Source organism: Meles meles, chromosome 4 (genome assembly GCF_922984935.1).
Source record: "Meles meles chromosome 4, mMelMel3.1 paternal haplotype, whole genome shotgun sequence".
In the NCBI taxonomy this organism is placed as follows: Eukaryota; Metazoa; Chordata; class Mammalia; order Carnivora; family Mustelidae; genus Meles; species Meles meles.
Genome location: NC_060069.1, coordinates 114275552 through 114295580, shown reverse-complemented (window position 1 = coordinate 114295580; position 20029 = coordinate 114275552). Strand labels below are relative to the sequence as shown.

At 36.7% G+C, this 20029-nt stretch overlaps 1 protein-coding gene across 2 annotated transcripts in view; it reads left to right on the top strand.

Annotated features, from left to right (window-relative positions):
* Positions 1-17788, top strand: part of ADGRG7 (adhesion G protein-coupled receptor G7) — an 80056-nt gene extending 62268 nt beyond the window's left edge. Inside the window, exons 16-17 of one of the 2 annotated variants that reach the window (XR_006818048.1) lie at positions 8109-9429; positions 17749-17788. Coding sequence is in view for 1 of the 2 variants with exons in the window: in XM_046002769.1 (XP_045858725.1) it covers positions 8109-8369 (261 nt within the window). In the remaining variant the exon portion in view is untranslated. Of the gene's footprint in view, positions 1-8108; positions 12791-17748 lie in introns of those variants that run through there. The other variant, XM_046002769.1, reaches the window with a different exon arrangement.
* Positions 17789-20029: the final 2241 nt, after the last annotated feature.

Sequence of the window (20029 nt, the reverse complement as noted above, 5' to 3'; positions counted from 1 at the left end):
TTAATTTCTTGAGGAATCTCCACACTGTTCTCCAATGTGGCTGCACCAACTTGCATTCCCACCAACAGTGTAAGAGGGTTCCCCTTTCTCCACAACCTCTCCAACACACGTTGTTTCCTATCTTGCTAATTTTGGCCATTCTAACTGGTGAAAATTGATATCTCTCATTGTTAAAATGTCTATACTGCCTAGAGCAATCTATACTTTTAATGCCATTCTGATCAAAATTCCACTGGTATTTTTCAAAGAGCTGGAGCAAATAATCCTAAAGTTTGTATGGAATCAGAAGAAACACCAAATTGCTAAGGAAATGTTGAAAAACAAAAACAAAACTAGCAGCATCACTTTACCTGATTTCAAGCTTTACTACAAAGCTGTGATCACCAAGAGAGTGTGGTACTGGCATAAAAACAGACACATAGACCAGTGTAACAGAGTGGAGAGCCCAGATATGGACCCTCAACTCTATGGTCAAATAATCTTCGACAAAACAGGAAAAAATACATAATGGAAAAGAGACAGTCTCTTCAATAAATGGTGCTGGGGAAACTGGACAGCGATATGTAGAAGAATGAAACTCGACCATTCTCTTACACTGTACACAAAGATAAACTCGAAATGGATAAAAGACCTCAACGTGAGACAGGAATCCATCAGAATCCTAGAGGAGAACATAGGCAGTAACCTCTTCGATATCAGCCACAGCAACTTCTTTCAAGATATGTCTCCAAAGGCAAAGGAAACAAAAGCAAAAATGAACTTTTGGGACTTCATCAAGATCAAAAGCTTCTGCACAGCAAAGGAAACAGTCAACAAAACAAAGAGGCAACCCACGGAATGGGAGAAGATATTTGCTAATGACAGTACAGACAAAAGGTTGATATCCAGGATTTATAAAGAACTCCTCAAACTCAACACACACAAAGCAGATAATCATATCAAGAAATGGGCAGAAGATATGAACAGACACTTCTCCAATGAAGACATACAAATGGCTATCAGACACATGAAAAAATGCTCATCATCACTAGCCATCAGGGAGATTCAAATTAAAACCACATTGAGATATCACCTTTCACCAATTAGAATGGCAAGACAGCCTTTTAACTCCAGGCTTATTCACCCTATGTGGGGTGATCAGACTGTGCTTTCTGGCTAAAAGATACTAAAAAAGAAAACAAAACAGGAATTCTACCCAGTTACAGTTCCCTTTTTCCCAAATTCCAACTCCTAGATTCTCCTTCCAGTTTCAGACTGCTTTTAGTTGTTCTTTGGTATATTCAGGTAGGTTTTAAAAAAGATTTTGTCCAGGGGCACCTGGGTGGCTCAGTGGGTTAAAGCCTCTGCCTTCGGCTCAGGTCATGATCCCAGGGTCCTGGGATCAAGCCCCGCATGGGGCTCTCTGCTTAGCAGGGAGCATGCTTCCCCCTCTCTGCCTGCCTCTCTGCCTACTTGTGATCTCTCTCTGTCAAAATAAAATCTTTAGCCGGAGCGTTGGTGGTATAGTGGTTAGCATAGCTGCCTTCCAAAATAAAATCTTTAAAAAAAAAAAAAAGATTTTGTCCAAAGTTTATAGTTTCTGTCTGCGTGAGGGTTGATTTGAAGAGCAGAACCTTATGAAGTTGTTTTTGTAACATTATACTTAAGACTGAAGATGTTTTTATTCCTTGAGTCTTATCTCAAATATAATTATAAATCTTTAAAAAATATTCCATTCTTATTTTGTTTTAAAATAGGAAATGCAGATTTATATTCTTTTTCTTTTTTAAACCCCTTCTATTATATATATATATATATTTATTCTAAGAAGCAGAACATTTAGACTAAGGATTATGGTCACCTTCTAATTTTTTTCATGGCAAAAATAGTGACATGAATGAAAAAAATGTTAGATTAAAAATGAAGATAATCCTGTTTGACCGTAGAGGATTTTTGTTTGTGTATATGCATGGAGAACGTCAAACTCTAAGATAAAACAAGTATGCATTTTTGAAAGACTTATCTTGAAATCAGAATTTCTCTCTTTGTTTCTTAACTCTGTGCCTCCTCTTATGGTGAATAATGGCTTTTACTCTGATAAAAAATACTACAAAGACTTTTCCCTCTGTATATAGAGTCTTACTGTTTGTTTTTATACAACTTAATCCTGTATTATCATGTTCCTAGAAATTTATGGATATTGAATCTTCTGATATATTACATCTTTCATCACGATAACAAGTCACTTTTGGTCTCTTTTGTCTTGAAATCTGATTTTCCATATATTAATGCAGCAACTTCAGATTTTTTTTCTTTGATCTTATCTATTTATACAAGTTTTCTTTTATCTTTAAGCTTTCTTTATCACTTTGATTTTGTTTTACCTCTTTTTAGATACCATAGATTTAGATTTGTATTTTTAAAATAATTTTCTCATTTTTTCATTTTATTAAAAAAGTTAAACTTTTAGCTATTTAGTTGAATTTTAGCCATCAAAACTAATATGTTTGATTTTATTCTGTCATCTTATTTTCTTTTTTCACATCAATCCATTTCTTCCTAAATTTTATATATATATTGTTCTACAAAAATTATGCATGCTTTTACTTAACATTCTCTAATTATTAGGACATTTTCATTCTGTTAATTATTATCTTTGTTTATAAAACATTACTATAGCTTGTAAGATACAATTTTCAATTTCCAGAATAAAACAATATTCATATATTCATATGAATAGTATATTCATTCCTCCCTTTTTAAGGTAAAAACATTAACACAGTGCAGCTGTTTCCTGTCTCTTGGTTTTATTCATACAACTTAAAATTTACTCTGCAATTATTAAATTAGAGTGTGTACATTATTTTATTTCAAGAGATATTTATAATACTTTGATTATATTTGATAATTATCTCAATTATATTTTCTTTTCTTTAAAAAAATTTTTGTATCAAAGTATTGTTGACACTCAACTACAACTTATTATGCTTAAATAGTCTCAATGCCTTTTGCTAGTCTTTTTATATTGGAACGTCCTGTTATTTTGACTTTTTAATCTTAATGAATCTTTCACTGGTACATTTCGAGTAATTCTTTATAGGAAGCTGGTAAATATTAATGAGGACTTTCCTCCCTGGCAATTTTTCTTTAGGTACCATGACACATGAACCACAAATTAGGCTGGAATTTAATTATTGTCAGTAATCCTTTTTTATTGAAATTCTGTAGACTTACTGAGATTTTATGTTGTGTAAAAAGGTCAAAATTCTTTTGTTTTTTATTCTTCCCATTCTTATACAATTCCTTAAAATTTTTTAAAAAATAATTTTGGACTCCTAGGATGTTGCAAAAAAAGTGCAGAGAGTTCTTACGTACCCTTCACCCAGCTATTGCAACAATAACGTCTTACGTTGTTATGCCCGAGTTTTCGCAATCACACGAGGGTTTATTTGACAAACTTAAGCTTGGGCCCAAGTATACCCGATGCAGCGGAATAGGGACTTGGACCCTGAGCCAGATCACAGTCAGAGTGTTTAAAGGCAGAGTAGGGGTGGACTCGGCAGTGGGTGAGGACAAAGGGAGTTATGGATGATGTAAGTCTCTAAGGAATTTTGGAAATGAGGTCCAGGACCTTGAGGGGCTAGCTGTTGTCTGGGGAAAAGGTTATTCATAACCAATAATAAAAATCTTCTTGTGAGACCCTTTAGATGTATATCAGTGGGTCATATGCTTGGGAATGATTACGGACACTATCTTGGAGGTTTAGAGATAAAGTTTCACATTTCTCCTATCAAGTGTCCTTGTTAGTGAGATTTAGGTTTAGAAGAAATTTAACTTTATTTACATTTCCTTCTGCCTCAGCCTCCTTCAGTTTTATGGTGGGGAAGGCGATATTAGGCTTAAGGAACTGAGTTATTTGCCTCTGGAAATTGTGCTATTGTTAAGATTGCTTCTTTGTTGTAAATCTCTAGGACATTGCTAGACCAAAGGAGACTCCTGTCTTACAGGATTGTGATCTCTGCAAGTTAACTATTTGTCTTTCTTTTAGGGCAGCCAGGGGTGGTTGAGGAATGTCACACATACTACCAAGGGGAGGGGAGAGGGTGGAGAGGGGCTGCAAAGTGCCAGCTTTTGCTTTGCCAAGATGGCTGTACTTATGCTAAAGCTAAACCTGAGGTGGGATGGCCTTAATTTTCTTAGCCTCCACAACGTAACTATAATACACTGTCAAACCCAGGAAACTGACATTGGTATAATTCACATAGATTATTCACTTATGGGCTTTAAACTCTTGAAGTGATAACTTTAATTCTAGCTTTGTTCATTTTACTATGAATTAAATCAATAGATATAATTTATCAAATTAAATAGAATTATTATAGTTCTGTAAGTTCATTTGTCCCCTTCCTTCTTGTACTCAGAAGTTAACTTTTTATGCATTCCAGTTTCATTTCCTTAACTAGATTTCCAGTTCTCTCATGCAAGAAGTATGTTCCTGTGTATCTTTCATTGTAGATAATATCTTGTTTGATATCAGGATGGGCTATACTTGTCTAATATTTTGTGATGAAACTGCAGTGTTTGATGATTGTCTTGTTGTCACTGACAGTAGTAACCACTGTGGGAAGTTGGTATCATGTTGGTTGTTTCTGGCCCTTGTCAAATATCACTGAGGAGACAAGTCTTTGATACAAAATGGAAACTACTGGAAAGCATTAGATGAATTTGACTGGACCACAAATATCTAAGAGTCTGTCTAGCCAGGTGTGGGAGCTGCTTGGCTGTTTAAATTGTAACTGTCTCATTTAATGTTTGTAAGCACCTCACCCTCTATTCCTGGTGGCCCATTGCAGTGACTTTTGAGAATTACTGCCTCAAGCAATGGATGTGTACCTGCCACTAAATTTAAATGAATATAAGGCAGTGTTTCTCTGTTGTTAACACATAATGGGAACTCCCCAGAAGGGAAATAAATAGGATAATCTTAGTCTGGATTGCCAGTGACTCATGGGTTTGTAGCCTAGAGTGATGAAGAATTAAGAAAAGTACCTGGAAGGAAGTATAATCAAGGATATTCTGTCCTCCATGCATATGAAGGGCACATTATAAAATAGAGGCTCATTACAAAATGTTAGTACTATCTGGTAAAATTGAACATGGTCATATGGCAAGAGCACTGGGCTAAAAGGAGACTCAGGCTGTCTTCCAGTTTTACCATTAATGATCATATGATTTTAGGGGGAAGTCTTACAACCTCTCTGAGTGAACTTTGTAAAATATAAAATGGAGGGGAGTTTGTTAAAGTTCGTGCTGTTGTTCTGAATATTATTGTCTACGTGAGAATTATTCCTGGGCCTCATCCCTCACCTAGTCAGTCAAAATCTATGGGGTAAGAGATAGAAATCTTCACTATAAACAAGGATTTGATTTTTATGTACACTAAAGTGACTAGTTTACATGTAAGGCTCCTTCTAGATTTAGAATGCTCTAATTCTAACAGACATTTACTAAGTGCTATAGATACTACTTAAAAAGAATTAGTTTGATCCATACATTTTGTGTTTTTCAATAACATCTTTGGGATTCTAGGGAGTATAGAAGTATTGGGATTCCACTCACACAGTTTCACACGATGGTGTCTTTATGAATTCTCCATGGTCTAGGTCTTTTTTTAAGAGTTGCACAACCAGAAATTTTATCCAGTCTGTCTTTGCTTTAGAATTAAAAATGAAAGCGTATGCTCCACAAAGAGTACCAGATTTCTCATGTCCTCAAAATAAATCTCTTTCCCTCGAACAATCAGGATGGCCAGTGACCACTTTTGCCCTTCTGAAACCTATGTCCTATCCATCCTTCCTTGTGTCATCAAGACCTTCATCAGAGGAGTAAATCCCATCTGTTGGATAATGATCAAGTTAATCTTCCTGTTTTTGATCAGAGAACTGGTCCATGTCTTGTCAGTATGTACTGATTTTATTAAAGTCACAGGGTCTTTGGGTTATCTTACCAGAGCCTCAGAGTCTCCTACAACAGTATTCACAGGGTATAATTCTAGAAATAGTTCCTTATAAGGCTTGGGCCCTAGAGATGTTAATCTGGAGACATTATGGATTTTTTAAAGTAACTTTTTATTTTCAAATAGTTTAAAACGGGAAGTTGCAAAAATAATATAGAGTTCCCAGGTATTTTCCCCCCAGCTTTCCCAATGATAATGTCTTTTTAAAAAATTTTTTTATTTATTTGTTTATTTAAAAGATTTTATTTATTTGAGAGAGAAAGAGGGGGAGCAGCAGGCAGAGGGAGAGGGAGAAATAGGCATCCCACTGAAGAAGAAACCCGATGGGGACTCGATTCCAGGATGCTGGGATCATGACCTGAGACAAAGGCAGCTGCTTAACTGACTGAGCCACGCAGGTGCCCCTCAATGATAATATCTTATATAACCTTAGTGCTTCATCAAAATTAAGAAGTGAACATTGGCACAATACTGTTACTCAACTACAGATGTTAGTCTGTTATTTCCAATGAAGGATATTAATGAGAAATTAACGAGGGACTCTTAGAAGCTGTCATATGCATTATAAAATCCTTCTAATGCTGTTCAAGCAAGAGGCAGAGTAGTATATTGGCTAGACGAGTTTTGGAACAAAATGGAGTTGAGTCCAACTTCAGAGTCCAGTGATTATTGGTTGGGTAATCTTAGGGGGGTTATCTAATTTATCTGAGCTATAGTTTTCTCATCTGTGACATGGGGATAGTAAGGCTTATTTATAGGGTTGGTGTTAGGAGTAAATGAGAAAGATTAAATGATGGGGATTAAATAACAAGCAGTGTCTGATACCAGCAAAACTTCATTAAGTGGCAGTTTTCATTTTAAACGTGTATAAAAAATGTATTCAGCTTTTGTGGATTAATTTCCCATGCATATCTGATCTTTGTATATAAAGGACAGAAAAACAATGAATAGAAGTACTTACAATTTTTGTTTTGTTCTTAAATGCACCAAATTTTTAGTTATTTTGCCAAAATGCCAAGTATTGTACAAGCATAGAATGTTAGAACTGGAAGAAGTATTAAGTGACCCACAGTCCATCTGCCTCCTTTGGAAATTGAAGATAAAAGATGTGAGGAAAAAAGTGAAGTTACTATGGTATACTAAAACATAAATATTTGGTCTTTGTCCTCAGTTCCTGGCACACAGCTCCCAAAATTTGAGGAATCTGTGGAGTGATATGAGTGTCTTTTGTATACTAATGAATGACTGATGGCTGAGGTCACTAGATAGCTTCAGGCTGGAGGCTTGTTAGCAGAAAGACCAAACCTGGATTAGAAGCTTGGAAATTTCATCGCCACCTCTAAGAAGAGGAGAGGGGCAGAGATTGAGTCAGTCACCAATGGCTATTGTAATTACCAAACCCATAATGCAACCTCCGTAAAAACCCCTAAATGAAGGGGTTTGGAGAGCTTCCAGGTTGGTGAACATATTGAAGAGCTGGGAAGGTGGTGCCCCTTTGCCCATACCTTGTTCTAGGATCTCTTCTGTTTGGTGGTCCCTGAGTTGTATCTTCTATAATAAACAGGTAATAGTGGGTAAAGATCTTTCCTGAGTTTTGTTAGTAGTTCTAGTGAATTATCAAACCTGAAGCAGGGAGGTGGGTTGGGGAATTCCCGACTTTGTAGTCAAGTCAGACAGAAGTGTGGGTAATGTGGGGACCAGATATTTCTGACTAGCATCTGAAGTGAAGGCAGTCGTTAAGACTGAGCCTTAACCTGTAGAATCTGACACTACCTTTGGGTTTCTAGTGTCAGAATTCAGCTGAATTGTAGGAATACCCATTTGGTGTCAAGAAGAGAAAGAGCCTCTCAGTGATACAGCCAACATGTGGTGAACTGGGATCTGAATTAAGGTTTTCGAATTCTACTGCTTACATGAAGCACTTTCCATAGGAGAAGAACATCAACTCAGCCCTCTGAGACAATAAAGTGCTCAGCCGCTGCCGGTCGGTGCAAACTCGAGCTGGGGAGTTGTTGTGCATGATGAGAAGGGTGGATGGCACAGTTAAATAAATCTCTTCCCTGATTCTGTATTTCAGTCTGATCTAACATTAACCTTTTATTCTATCTGCCAGGGATTGCAAATTTTTATCCTCTACACTGTCAAAACAAAAATCTTCCAGAGTGAAGCTTCCAAAGTGTTGAAGTCACTGTCAGAGTCCACCGGGAGAGTGAAGCTGCTGCCATCAGTGACCCCACTGAGGCTGCGTGTGAGGATGTATAACATGCTCAGGTCCTTTCCAGCCCTGAATGAACGCTTTACACTGCTGGAACCATCTGTAATGATGGAGGAAATGACACCCTCTGAAAGTGACCAAGCCGACTCAAGCATCTAGACAGTGAAATTAGTACCTTTTGTAATTCTCTTTTTGCATAACTCATGTTAAGTTTTGCTTCTTCTTCTTCTTTCCTTTATTACTCAGTCCTCCCAGAAAGTCTCCCTCAATATATTTTGCTCAAGGCTAAGAATCAGGTAAAATCTGTTGTTTGTTATCATCAGGGATAACAGATTTGGTAGTTTTTTTCTATTATTCAATAGAGTCTCACCTGAATTCCACCCAGCATTCAAGATAATTCAAAATATCATTGTTACTTCTATCATAAATGTGACAAACTTTGATAAAACAAATTCTTTTACAATTTCCTAAAAAGAACACGAGGAGAAAAATGTATCTTCTAGAACAAAATGACTCTTAATGAACCCTGCAGGGAGTTGCTTATATATATAATACTTTTGATCTCAGACTATTTTAATTTGTATGTGCTTATACTTTTATTTCTGCTTCAGGATTTTGCACCAGTTTAACCTCTGGAAAGGGATATTTTTTTCTGTTCAAAAAAGAGCATGTTTGGTGACCGGAGGGTTTAGCTGTATAAAAAGTGGACAGTGAGACACAAAAAGATGGGCTGGTTATGAAAGCCTCTCTGTATTTCTGTCATTTTATTGATGAAGAGACATCGAGACCCAAAAAATGAAAAGTTAGTCACAAGCATCACTTATGGCTTTAAAAAAAAATCTAACCATTGATGGAATTTCAAACACTTGAATTATGAATGGGCTTCCTGAATAAAAAATGACCTCTATAAGAGTGGGGAGCATTCCCACTGAACTTAGGAGATACAGTATTTGAATTGTGGTGTTTGTCTTGTCACAAGCTAGGCAAGTGCTATGAGTGCCCTGAACTAAGTAAATGTCATGTGAGCTGTGCCATACCCTTCTCACCATACCCTAAAGAACATGTGTTTTTTTTTGTTTTTTTCTAGAAATGGTTGTAAATGACTGTTAGATTCCTAGACAAGCTGAGAGCCTATTTTATCTGTGGCATAACTGAGACCTTACAAGTTAATAGGAAAAAGTAAAGGGAAAAGGATAAAGAAGAAAAGCAGTTCTCAGAGGTTAGTGTTTTTAGTAGTGGTATAGTAATATCCCTAGATAGGGGTTGGAAAAATTATAAGGTGTGGTTGACCTATTCTATATCCCAAAATTTATATGTGGATGGAAGTAAACTTTAAATAAGAGCCACTTTAAAGTGAAAAGAAAGATCACCAAAGAGCTTTCTTTAGCCTGAGAGTGTAGTATATGTGTTCCCTTGGTGATTTTAGTTTTCTTTGCACTTTTTCAGTCTTGGGAGTACAGCAACCAAAATTCCCTATAATTTTCCTGGGATGGCTATACCAAAAAATTGAAAACTTTACATACATATTATAGGGGATAAGATAGCAGACATTGATGTTTGTCTGCCTACCCTGAAATCCTGCCACTTTGGAAGTAATTCTTATTGATTTAAACCTTTTCCTCGTGCAGTGGTCAGGAAGTTTAGTGATAGAAATCAACTCAAAGTAGGTTAAGGGTCAAAGAGAATTTAATGGCTCGGTTAATTATCAAGTCCAAAGGCTGAGCCGGTTTTACGTAGGGTAACTATATGTCCTAGTTTGCCTGAACCGGTTCTGATTTGTACCTGTTATCCTAACTTATGTATTATGAGCAGTTCCTTTTACTCTCAAGTGTCCTGGTTTAGGACATAAAATATATGATAATACTAAACTTTAGGTCTAGAATTCAAAAGCAAGGAGTTCAAAGAATGTGTTAAGATTCCTTTTCTACCCCGGTTTCCAGGATCTTTGTCTTGTGTTTGACTCCATCCTTGAACTGGATTACATGGCTGAATGAACATTGGCCATCAGCATCCCCTTTCTCCTGCCCTGCAACCTCATTTCAGGGAAGGCCAGTTGAGTCCAGAATCTGTGGGGCTCAGTTTCTTTTGATACAGAGTAAAGCAGAGGCAGAAAGAGCAAAGGACCAAAGAACTGGCATACCTTCCTTGGTCATGTGCCCTCATGTGCCCACAGGCACTGTGTTCATGGAATATTGGGCCAGCCTGAGTCCTATGCCCCCTGTGATGTGGAGGGATGGGGGATAACTTCATTGGCAGGATATTCTGGGGTAGAGATTGGACAGTTACATTGAGGATGGGCTCATCGATCATGTCTCTTACTCTGAATAAGCCTGTTAGATCCTTGTCTGAGGAGAGGTTGAATGGGGTGGGTAAGGAAAGCAAGAATTAATTATTTGGTGCTTTGGAAGTTGAAGAGCAAGTACAGGGACAATGGGAGCCAAACGGGGATTTAACTTAAAAAGAAAATTTCAGGAAAGGGAGACTCAGAGTACTGGTTCTCATGATATTACATGGAGCTAATTTTCCATGCTTCTGATTTATTCTGTGTGATAACAATGGCCTGTAGCCTGTCTGCGTGTGGCAACACATGTAGTTTCTTTGGGGGAACAAACTATCCTGAACTTTAGATTTTCTTTCCTGGGTCTAAGCTGACAATTCAGTGCTGCTTGTTTAACTGTTGGAGTTTTGGAGTGCTTTTTCTCTTACCCTTCCCATTTTTAAGTTTATCCCCCCCCGGCCTTTTTTTTTTTTTTTTTTTGGTTACCAACCAAGGGAGATTGTTTTCAAGCTCATTGCCTCATTTAAAAGAATTTGGCATTCTTTGCAAATGTTTGAGAAACCTGGACCAAAAGTGCCAAATGTGTCATATCTACCTGACAGCCACTGGAGCTCTCTGGCTCTGTGGAGCCCCCTTAATATATCTCCCTGGGACCTCTAGTCTCTGACTCCTTGATGAGGTCCAAGACAGAGATACCAGGATTAAGTTCCATTCCTGGGACAAGTGTGGGGGGTGGGGAAAGTTACTGAGAGAGGAAATGGTTTCCTACTTGGATTTTTCAAACACTGCTGACTACGTTATGACAATTTTGGAAGATATTTAAAAAGTATATTTTTCAAAAAAGCAAAATTCATAATTCCCTGCCCTATTAAAGATGGCTGTTTTTCCGTGTTTTCTTATGCTCTTTGAATACATCAGAATTTAAATAACTGAAATTACAGTAGATAAAATTTTATATTGATTTCACTTAAATTACCCCGTAATGCAGTTTTTAAAATAATTGATTGCATAATATAATTTACTAAATTCTATTGGATTTCCAGCTTATTTTGATTTTTAATATTACAGTGACACATAATAAACTGGCATATATATATCTTTTCCTTTTTAATTATTTCCTTAAGGTAAACTCTAAGGATTAGGATCAACATTATCAACATTTGTTTACATTCCTTATATATATTATAATATTGCCTTGAAAACATTGCACTAATTTATAATGTCACCAACATTTGGAGTATCATAAACATTTTTTATATACTTGTTTACTTGGTATTTTATTTTTCAGTTATTTGTGTTGTCCATTTATCAATTGAGCTATTGTTATTTTTTCCTCATAAATTTGTAGGAATTCCTCTCACTATAGTTACTAGTCTTTTAATGATACATTTGATGAAAATATTTTCCTCTAGTTTGTCATTTTCCCCTCTTTTTAATATAATGAAATGTTCACTCCACATTTGACTCAAAATATGCAGAAGATTTCTAGAGCATTTAGCATGTTTTTGAGTTTCTATATTCTCACACAGGTAGAGTATTTTTCATTTTGTGTTAAGGAATATGTTAGGGACAATGCAGAAACTTTTAAAATGAACAGGGACATAAATATGCCAACCGAGGCCAAATGAACCATGTATGACAGACACATGACTTCTGTAACTCTTCATTATATTGTACAGCAGGCAGGTGGCCTTCCATGACAATGTTATTATTTCCTCTCTAATACATTTTCCGTCTCTGTGTCCATCTACCTTTTCTTAAAAATAAAACACTAAATCTTGGGAGAGAAGTTTTATTAGGAATTAATTATTAAAAAATTAATTATTATTATTATAATAAAATTAATTATTAAAATAATAAAATTAATTATTAAAACACACATACAAAAGTCAGATTCAAAGTAGTGCTACATATGCATCATCTATTACTTCATTTAAATATATGTAACCTATTATTTGTGTATTTGGGAAAAATTATACAAAAGCTGCTGAAAAACCGATTAAGGAAATCAGGAGGAAGGGAAAATAATCATAGGAGCAAAGAAGGTAGGCCCCAAGAAACATGTCAGATGGTCTTGTATTTTTGCTGGGAGTCAGTTTCAGATTAGACCAGAAGCTTCCTGACACCCAGCATAAATAGGGAAACACGATCAAACAAGTCATGTATCTCTTAACAATTAAACAAACCAATAAACCTGTCTTGGCCAAAACATAGCTATTCTGACACTACTTGAAATTGGCATTACATTTTCTGTCCACCTGGTTATATCACCAAAATGGAGGGCATACTATTTTGAGTGAACTATTTCCATTGCATTTGGAAATGCAGCATGTTCACATCCACGCCAGTTTGCTAAGTGCACATACTACACAGTCATGTGTAACGTTCAGGGTTGCTCCAGTTATACAATGCTCTGTATATATGATGACATGCACTGAATCATAGGAAACTTTAGTATCACTAGTGGGTCACTAAAGACGGTGTTTTGTCTTTTAAGAGTATTAAAGTGGTTTTCCTTAATTTTGGCTATTGGAATTAGTTTTCTGTTTCATTTGTTTGCTTTGGTAGGTGGCTTGCTTTTTTTTTTTTAACCCTTTAACTTCATTGATAATTTGCACAAAATAAAATGCACCCATTTTAACTGTAAATTAGATGTTTTAACAAATGAACACTCCTGTGAAACCACTACCCTAGAGAAGATTAATCACTTTTTCCTCACCCTATACCATTCCCTTGTGTTCCTCCCCAATTAAATCCTCTGCCAGCGCCGACCCCAAGTAACTACTGATCTGTTTTCTATTACCAGGCATTAGTCTTGCACGTTCTAGAATGCCATAAATGTTATCACGTCCTCTTTTGAGCCTGGCTTCTTTCAGTCACCCATATTTTGAGATTCATTCATGCTGTATCAATGGCTTGCTTCTTTTTATTACGATAGTATTCAGTTTTTTTTGATAAATCACATTTTGTTTTGAAAACTAAGAATAAAACTGATAGAAATATTCTTTTTTTAAAAGGGTTTCTTATTTTAGAAAGAGAGAGAGAGAGTGTGTGAGAGAGAGAGGAAAAGAGAGAGCATGAGCCGGAGGGGCAGAGGGAGAAGGAGAGAGAATCTTCAGCCGACTCTGTGCTAAGCACAGAGCCAGAAGCCGACTCAGTGCCAGGACCCTGGGATCATGACCTGAGCCAAAACCAAGAGTCAGTTACTTAACTGACTGCAGCACCCAAGCATCCCCAAAACTGATATAAATATTCTTCTATAAGTCTCTGTGTTTTCTTTTCTCCTGAAATATCTAGTAGTGGAATTTCGGAAGCATAGAATAAGTGTATATTTAACATTATAAGAAACCAGTAAACAGTTTTCTGAAGTGGTTATACCATTTTATAGTCCCCAGAGCAATATATGAACTTGGAAATTAGTTTTTAAAGTCCTTATTTATGAAGCATTTCAAAAGTAGAAATAAGATATAAATCTTTTTTGCAAGGTACTGATCATGTTTCTGTGAAGTCCCATTGCTTAACAGGTTAACCCCGTATTTTAACAAAGAAGAAAAAAGTAAAAGCAAAGCAGAGTGGTATGATTGAAGGCTGTTATTGTTTACACACTACGTTTCCCAGATAATTGTAGTCCAATCCTTATCTTCTTCCAGTACAGCTCTTGTTACACGTGGAAGTATGACATTGATAATTTGCTGAACTTTGATAGAAGCTGCTATGCAACCATGTTGTAACAATTGAGACCTTCTGGACCTTTGCAATAATGAAAGAAGAAGACTGGTTCTTTGGTCACAGTACTTAACAAGCAGTGGCAGATTAGAGAAGCATTCTGCCAATCCCACCTCCCCCCAGCAACCCCCAGTTTGTTTTGTGAGATTAAGACATTGGGAGTTGTGGTCCCAACTACAAGCTATGTGACTCAAGGCAATACATGCCTCTCAGGGCAGAAGGCTGAGGCTCGACTTTCTAAAAGCTATGGGCAGGACTAGGCGAACTCTAAATTCCCCACCAGCTCTAAAATTTTATGACTCTACATAAAGACTGAAATTATTTTTAAATTAACTTAAAAAATATTTTCCCACCTAGGTATTACATGAGTATATTATTCTTAAAAAAAGGAAATAAAGTAGAGCATGCCAGATGGAGCCAAAGTGCCCTTTGACTAATGTCTACCAAACCCAGGCCCCTCTTCCTCTTCCTTCTGCATCTCCTTACAGTTAACTACTGTAATAAGTTTGGTGTGAACCTTCCAGATTTGGGAAAACATATATACATAAAATTATATATCCACAGAAATTCATAGTCTCAGGCTTCTTTTTCATTTTTTTATATAAATGGTTTAGGGAACTAATTCAGTAGTCCCCAAGACCACCCCAAAGTTCAGTTGTTCACTAGGAGCACTCATAGGATTCAGCATAGAATTGTATTCATCACTATGATATACTATAGCAGAGCACTATACAGAAAATTAGCAAAGAAAATAGTCACATGGGCTGAAATCAGGAGGATATCAGGCACAAGCTTCCGAAAGATCTCTTCCAGTGCAATTACATGCGATGTGCTTAATCCTCCACAATGAATTGGGATAACACTTGTGAAATGTTGTTTGCCACGGCCCATTAGAGACTCAGTGCCTAGGGTTTTTATTGGGAGCTGGTCACAAAGGAACCCTCTGGTTGGCATATCCCCAATGCCAGACTCCCAGAAAGCAAGCAGGTGTTCATCTCCAGAAAGCAAGCAGGTGTTCATCATAAACTGCACTGGTTGTACAGTTTAGGTTCAATGCACCATTCTTTTTTTTTACTTTAAGATTTTATTTATTTATTTGATACAGAAAGAGAGAGGGAGAGAGAGAGAGAGAGATACCAGAAGTAGGCAGAGAGGCAGGTGGGGGGAGCAGGGAAGCAGGTTCCCTGGAGAGCAGAGACCTCGATGTGGGGCTCTATCCCAGGACCCTTAGACCATGACCTGAGTTGAAGGCAGAGGCTTAACACACTGAGCCACCCAGGTGCCCCTCAATGCACCATTCTTATCAAAGAATACTGGGACTGCTCCTGAAATCCAAGTTCCTAGACACTAGTCATAGGCCAACTGTGCAAACAGTTTTTTCTAAGAATAGCAGTTTCAGTTTGTAAGTTAACTCTTTCAGTAGCATAACTTTCTGAAACTTGCCCGTTTCACTTAATAAAATGCTTTTTTTTTGAGATCTAACTGTGTATGTATGTTTCTTTTTATTGCTGTATAGTCTTTTCCCTGAAAATAACACAGTAGGGGATATCTGTAGTCTCACATGCAAGGGTTTCTCTGGTACCCTAGAAATAGAATTGCTGTGTCATATAGTGTTGGCTATTTTACATGTTGATAAATGTTACCATACCACTCTTTAAATAGTTTGTATCAATTTATGTCCCCACAACAAATTATGAGTGTTTGTTTCTATATCCTTTTCTATAAAGTGTTATGAAACTTCTTTTGATGAAACTAATATGTGAAAATTGGCATTTCATTGTTTTACTTTGCACCTTTTATAATAAGTGGGTTTTCACTGAAATGACTTTTTAAAAATGTCCTTTTTAATTACACACTTATATGGAGAGACTAAAGGCAAGATCATTGTCATAAACGTTAGAGATGTGAGAGCCTCTCAGTACCCAGACTATGATCTGATAGGCACAATTTCTAGAACCTGACATCTGGGTTTCTTTTTTTTTTTTTTTTAAGATTTTATTTATTTGACAGACGGAGATCACAAGTAGGCAGAGAAGCAGGCAGAGAGAGAGGAGGAAGCAGGGTCCCCGCGGAGCAGAGAGCCCGATGTGGGGCTCCATCCCAGGACCCTGGGATCATGACCTGAGCCGAAGGCAGAGGCTTTAACCCACTGAGCCACCCAGGTGCCCCCGACATCTGGGTTTCTTAAAAGAGCTGGGGAAAAACAAAACAAAACAAAACAACCAACAACAAATCTACCCTTAGTCAAATGAAAAACTGTCAGATCTCCTTTCAGGTCTTGTGGCATTAGTCTTTCAACTGAAGCTCTGACAGAATATACAGATGTAACTCAGCACTGGTCTCCAGGAGACATAAATGAAGAAAAGTGAACACTTCCAAATTTCTCAGAGATTTAAATCCTGTACTGCTAGAGAGCTGGGAACTCACCAGTGATGGCTGCTCCTTGTTTCTGGAAGCTTATCCTTTAGAATGGTGGGGAATTTAAGTATTCTTTCATTCTTAGTATTAATTTAGTATTAGTATTAATTTAGTATTCATTTCATTTGTATTAGTATTCATTTAGTATTCACTTAGTATTCATTTCATTCTTAGTATTCTTTCATATATATTGAGTATCTAGGAGGTGTCAGCCTCGAGGTATATAAAATCTAGGAAGAACGGCCTACCGGGAAGCAATTTCTCTAAATAGGGGTTGGCTATAGAACACCATGGTAAGGACAGACTTTTTAGGGTCTCAATGGATATGCAGCTGGTAGGATAGGCTAAAGGATTTTCCTTAGCTAGAGCTAAGAACGACTCCCTCAAAGTTACAGAATCATTCTTTTCTCCTTCATTACCTCTGCATGGAGTGGTGTGGTTTCATTTGCTTACACAATCAGATCTTTATGTTTGGCCAGTGGAAGGGAGGCTGACCTGACCAGCCGGCTCCCATTTGGTCGTCATGAGTCTCTCCTTCTGTTTGGAGTTCTCTTTATTATGCAACTGCTGCCACAGCACAGCTGATTCTCAGGAAGGGATATAACTTCTCTTTTGAAATTCTCACCCAAGCAGGAACTTATATCCTTTCTTTTCCCCCCTCAGGGTAGCAGAGATGATTGATACTTTCAAAATGATTTATATGGGGACACCTGGGTGGCTCAGTGAGTTAAAGCCTCTGCCTTCGGCTCAGGTCATGATCTCAGGGTCCTGGAATCAAGCCCTATATTGGGCTCTCTGCTCAGCAGGGGGCCTGCTTCCCTTCCTCTCTCTCTGCCTGCCTCTCTGCCTACTTGTGATCTCTGTCTGTCAAATAAATAAATAAAATCTTAAAAAAAATGATTTATATGAGCTACTCAAGGACAACATGATGAAACACAGGTTTTATTCATCTTGCTACAAGGCTTATAGTCTTTGTCCCGTTTCCTGGCCAGTCTGAGAATCTACCTTTTTCATTCTTGGGATCTTCCCCTTGTAGTTGAAGAGTTCTAGCCACACAAACTTTCAGGGAGAAAGAGAAAGTGGTATGTGAGTTGACTGTCTCTCTCAAAACCACAGGTTCAAATCTGATCTGTCTTCAGAAGTCCATGAACAAGGAAAGTAACCTTTGAACTAGTGCCTCCACTCTTCCCTTGCTACAGGTGGGTCAAAGGTATTTCCTTACATTGCTTCACCTTTCTTCACATATCAGATTTAATATTTCAGATTTAAGACTATTCTTGGTATTTTTTAAGACCAGATTCATCTGCACATAGGACAGCTGGCCAGGTGAGCATGGTGTTCAGTTTTCTCTGACTTAGAAGCTTTCTAAACTCTGCACAAAAAAAGGGGGTGAGATGTTTTCTAATAGCATTTTAAATGTATAATTACTTATAGAATCTCTAGAACAATCTTCTTAATGATTTGATTAATGCCTATCCCAATAAATGTGAACATAAGTGTTGAAAACATGATCATTACATGATACCTTAACCTTTTTGGCTTCACTAATGTAAGGCAGCAGTAACTAAAATCAGTGTCTACACATACAGTGAGAGAAATCATGTTCTTGGTAAACGTGGTAACTAGTTCAATTCAGGTTATCCCTCCCTGGCCAGTTATCACCTGCATTTATTGGAAGCCTAAGTATAGAGAACTCTATCATCATGAACTGTGGGTACACTACAGAAACAGTAATAACTATTTCATTGACTCAACAGTTACTCATTGAGTGCCTCTCACTTGCTCCAGCAATCAATGACAGATGCTGGGAAGGATAGAGAGAATATAATCACAGCTTTCAAGTTGGGTTGAGGGTGAGGATGGTGGTGAACAATATACTCAAAGATAAAATTATAAGTAAGGATACAGAATAGTCACTTGAGATTTCATAAGAACCAAGGGTCTAATTGTCAAATGTTTGGTACAAAAAAATGTTTGGAACAAAAAATATAATGTAAACTTCATGTTCTTCAATAAGACCACAAAAAGATACCATTTACACTCCCTCCCCACACAAAGCCTTAGTCATACCAAGAGTTGGCATTATTTATACAGCTAAATATTTGTATAATCTACCATTCAGTAATCCATGTATCAGCATGAAACAAGAGATACTCTTGTACAAGAGACAAACTAAAGGATGCTTATGGAGGCACACAGCAGAAACTGGAAGCAATCCAAATACACTTTGATAGAACAGATTTTAAAAATTTGTGGCACACTCTTCTAAAGGAGTATTTTTCAGCAATGAAAATAAATGAATTCCAGCTATATGTAGCAATGTGGATATCTTAGTAATATAATACTGAGTGCAAAAATTTTCCAGAAAACCACAGAGATGATACTCTATATAATGCCTATAACAAGTAAAACTGATAACACATACCATATATATCTGTATATATACATACATACCATATATATATGTAGATACATACATACATACATACATATGGTATGTATATTATACTGACAACACATACCATATATATCTGTATATATACATACATACCATATATGTGTAGATATGTACATGCATACATATGTATACTACATATGTACATATCTACATATATATGTGGTATATATATATGATTAAACTACATAGAAAATTTAAAAACAAGGCAATGTTAAAATTCAGGAGAGGCACAAGGACCACCTTGGGGAGAAGCACACAGGGAGGCATAATTTATTGGTAATGTTTTAATACTTGGGTTAGGTAATGAGTTCCAGCTGTTCATTATGTTCTTATTTTTGAAAACATAATTGTTCTATAGGATAGGATCAGGAAGAGGAAAGTTTACTGAAGTATTGTGGACAATTCAGTATTAAGCTAAAACAAATGAACAGGATATGGTTTTACTTATTAAGTTATATATATATAGTTATATATATATATATAGTTATATATATAGTTTTAGTTATTAAGGTGTTTATAACCTAAAGGGGCAATTTGACACACTCAACTGATAATTTTGTGTGCTTCTCTAAACCTGCTCTATGACATATAAGTAAACCCAAATGTCCTTGATTTCATGCTTAGTCACATTGTAAGCCTGCACCCAGGATAGGAGGAGATGAAATCTTTCATAAAGTTTCATAAAGTTCATCATTAAAAAATTTTAAAAGTATAATTCTGGAGAATTGGGTAAATGCTTTAATGCTACCTAGATGTCCTTCTTGCCTCATGTCACCTGAGTCTCTGATCTGGCTTCCAAACCATGTTTTCTTTACTTTCTTCTCATTTCTTGCCTTGTGCAGCTCCTACTGTTGCTTTGACAGGAAGCAATCATCACTACCCCATCTCTCAATTTCCACAGTGGTAACTGGGAATAGGTTTTAACATTAAAAAAGACTT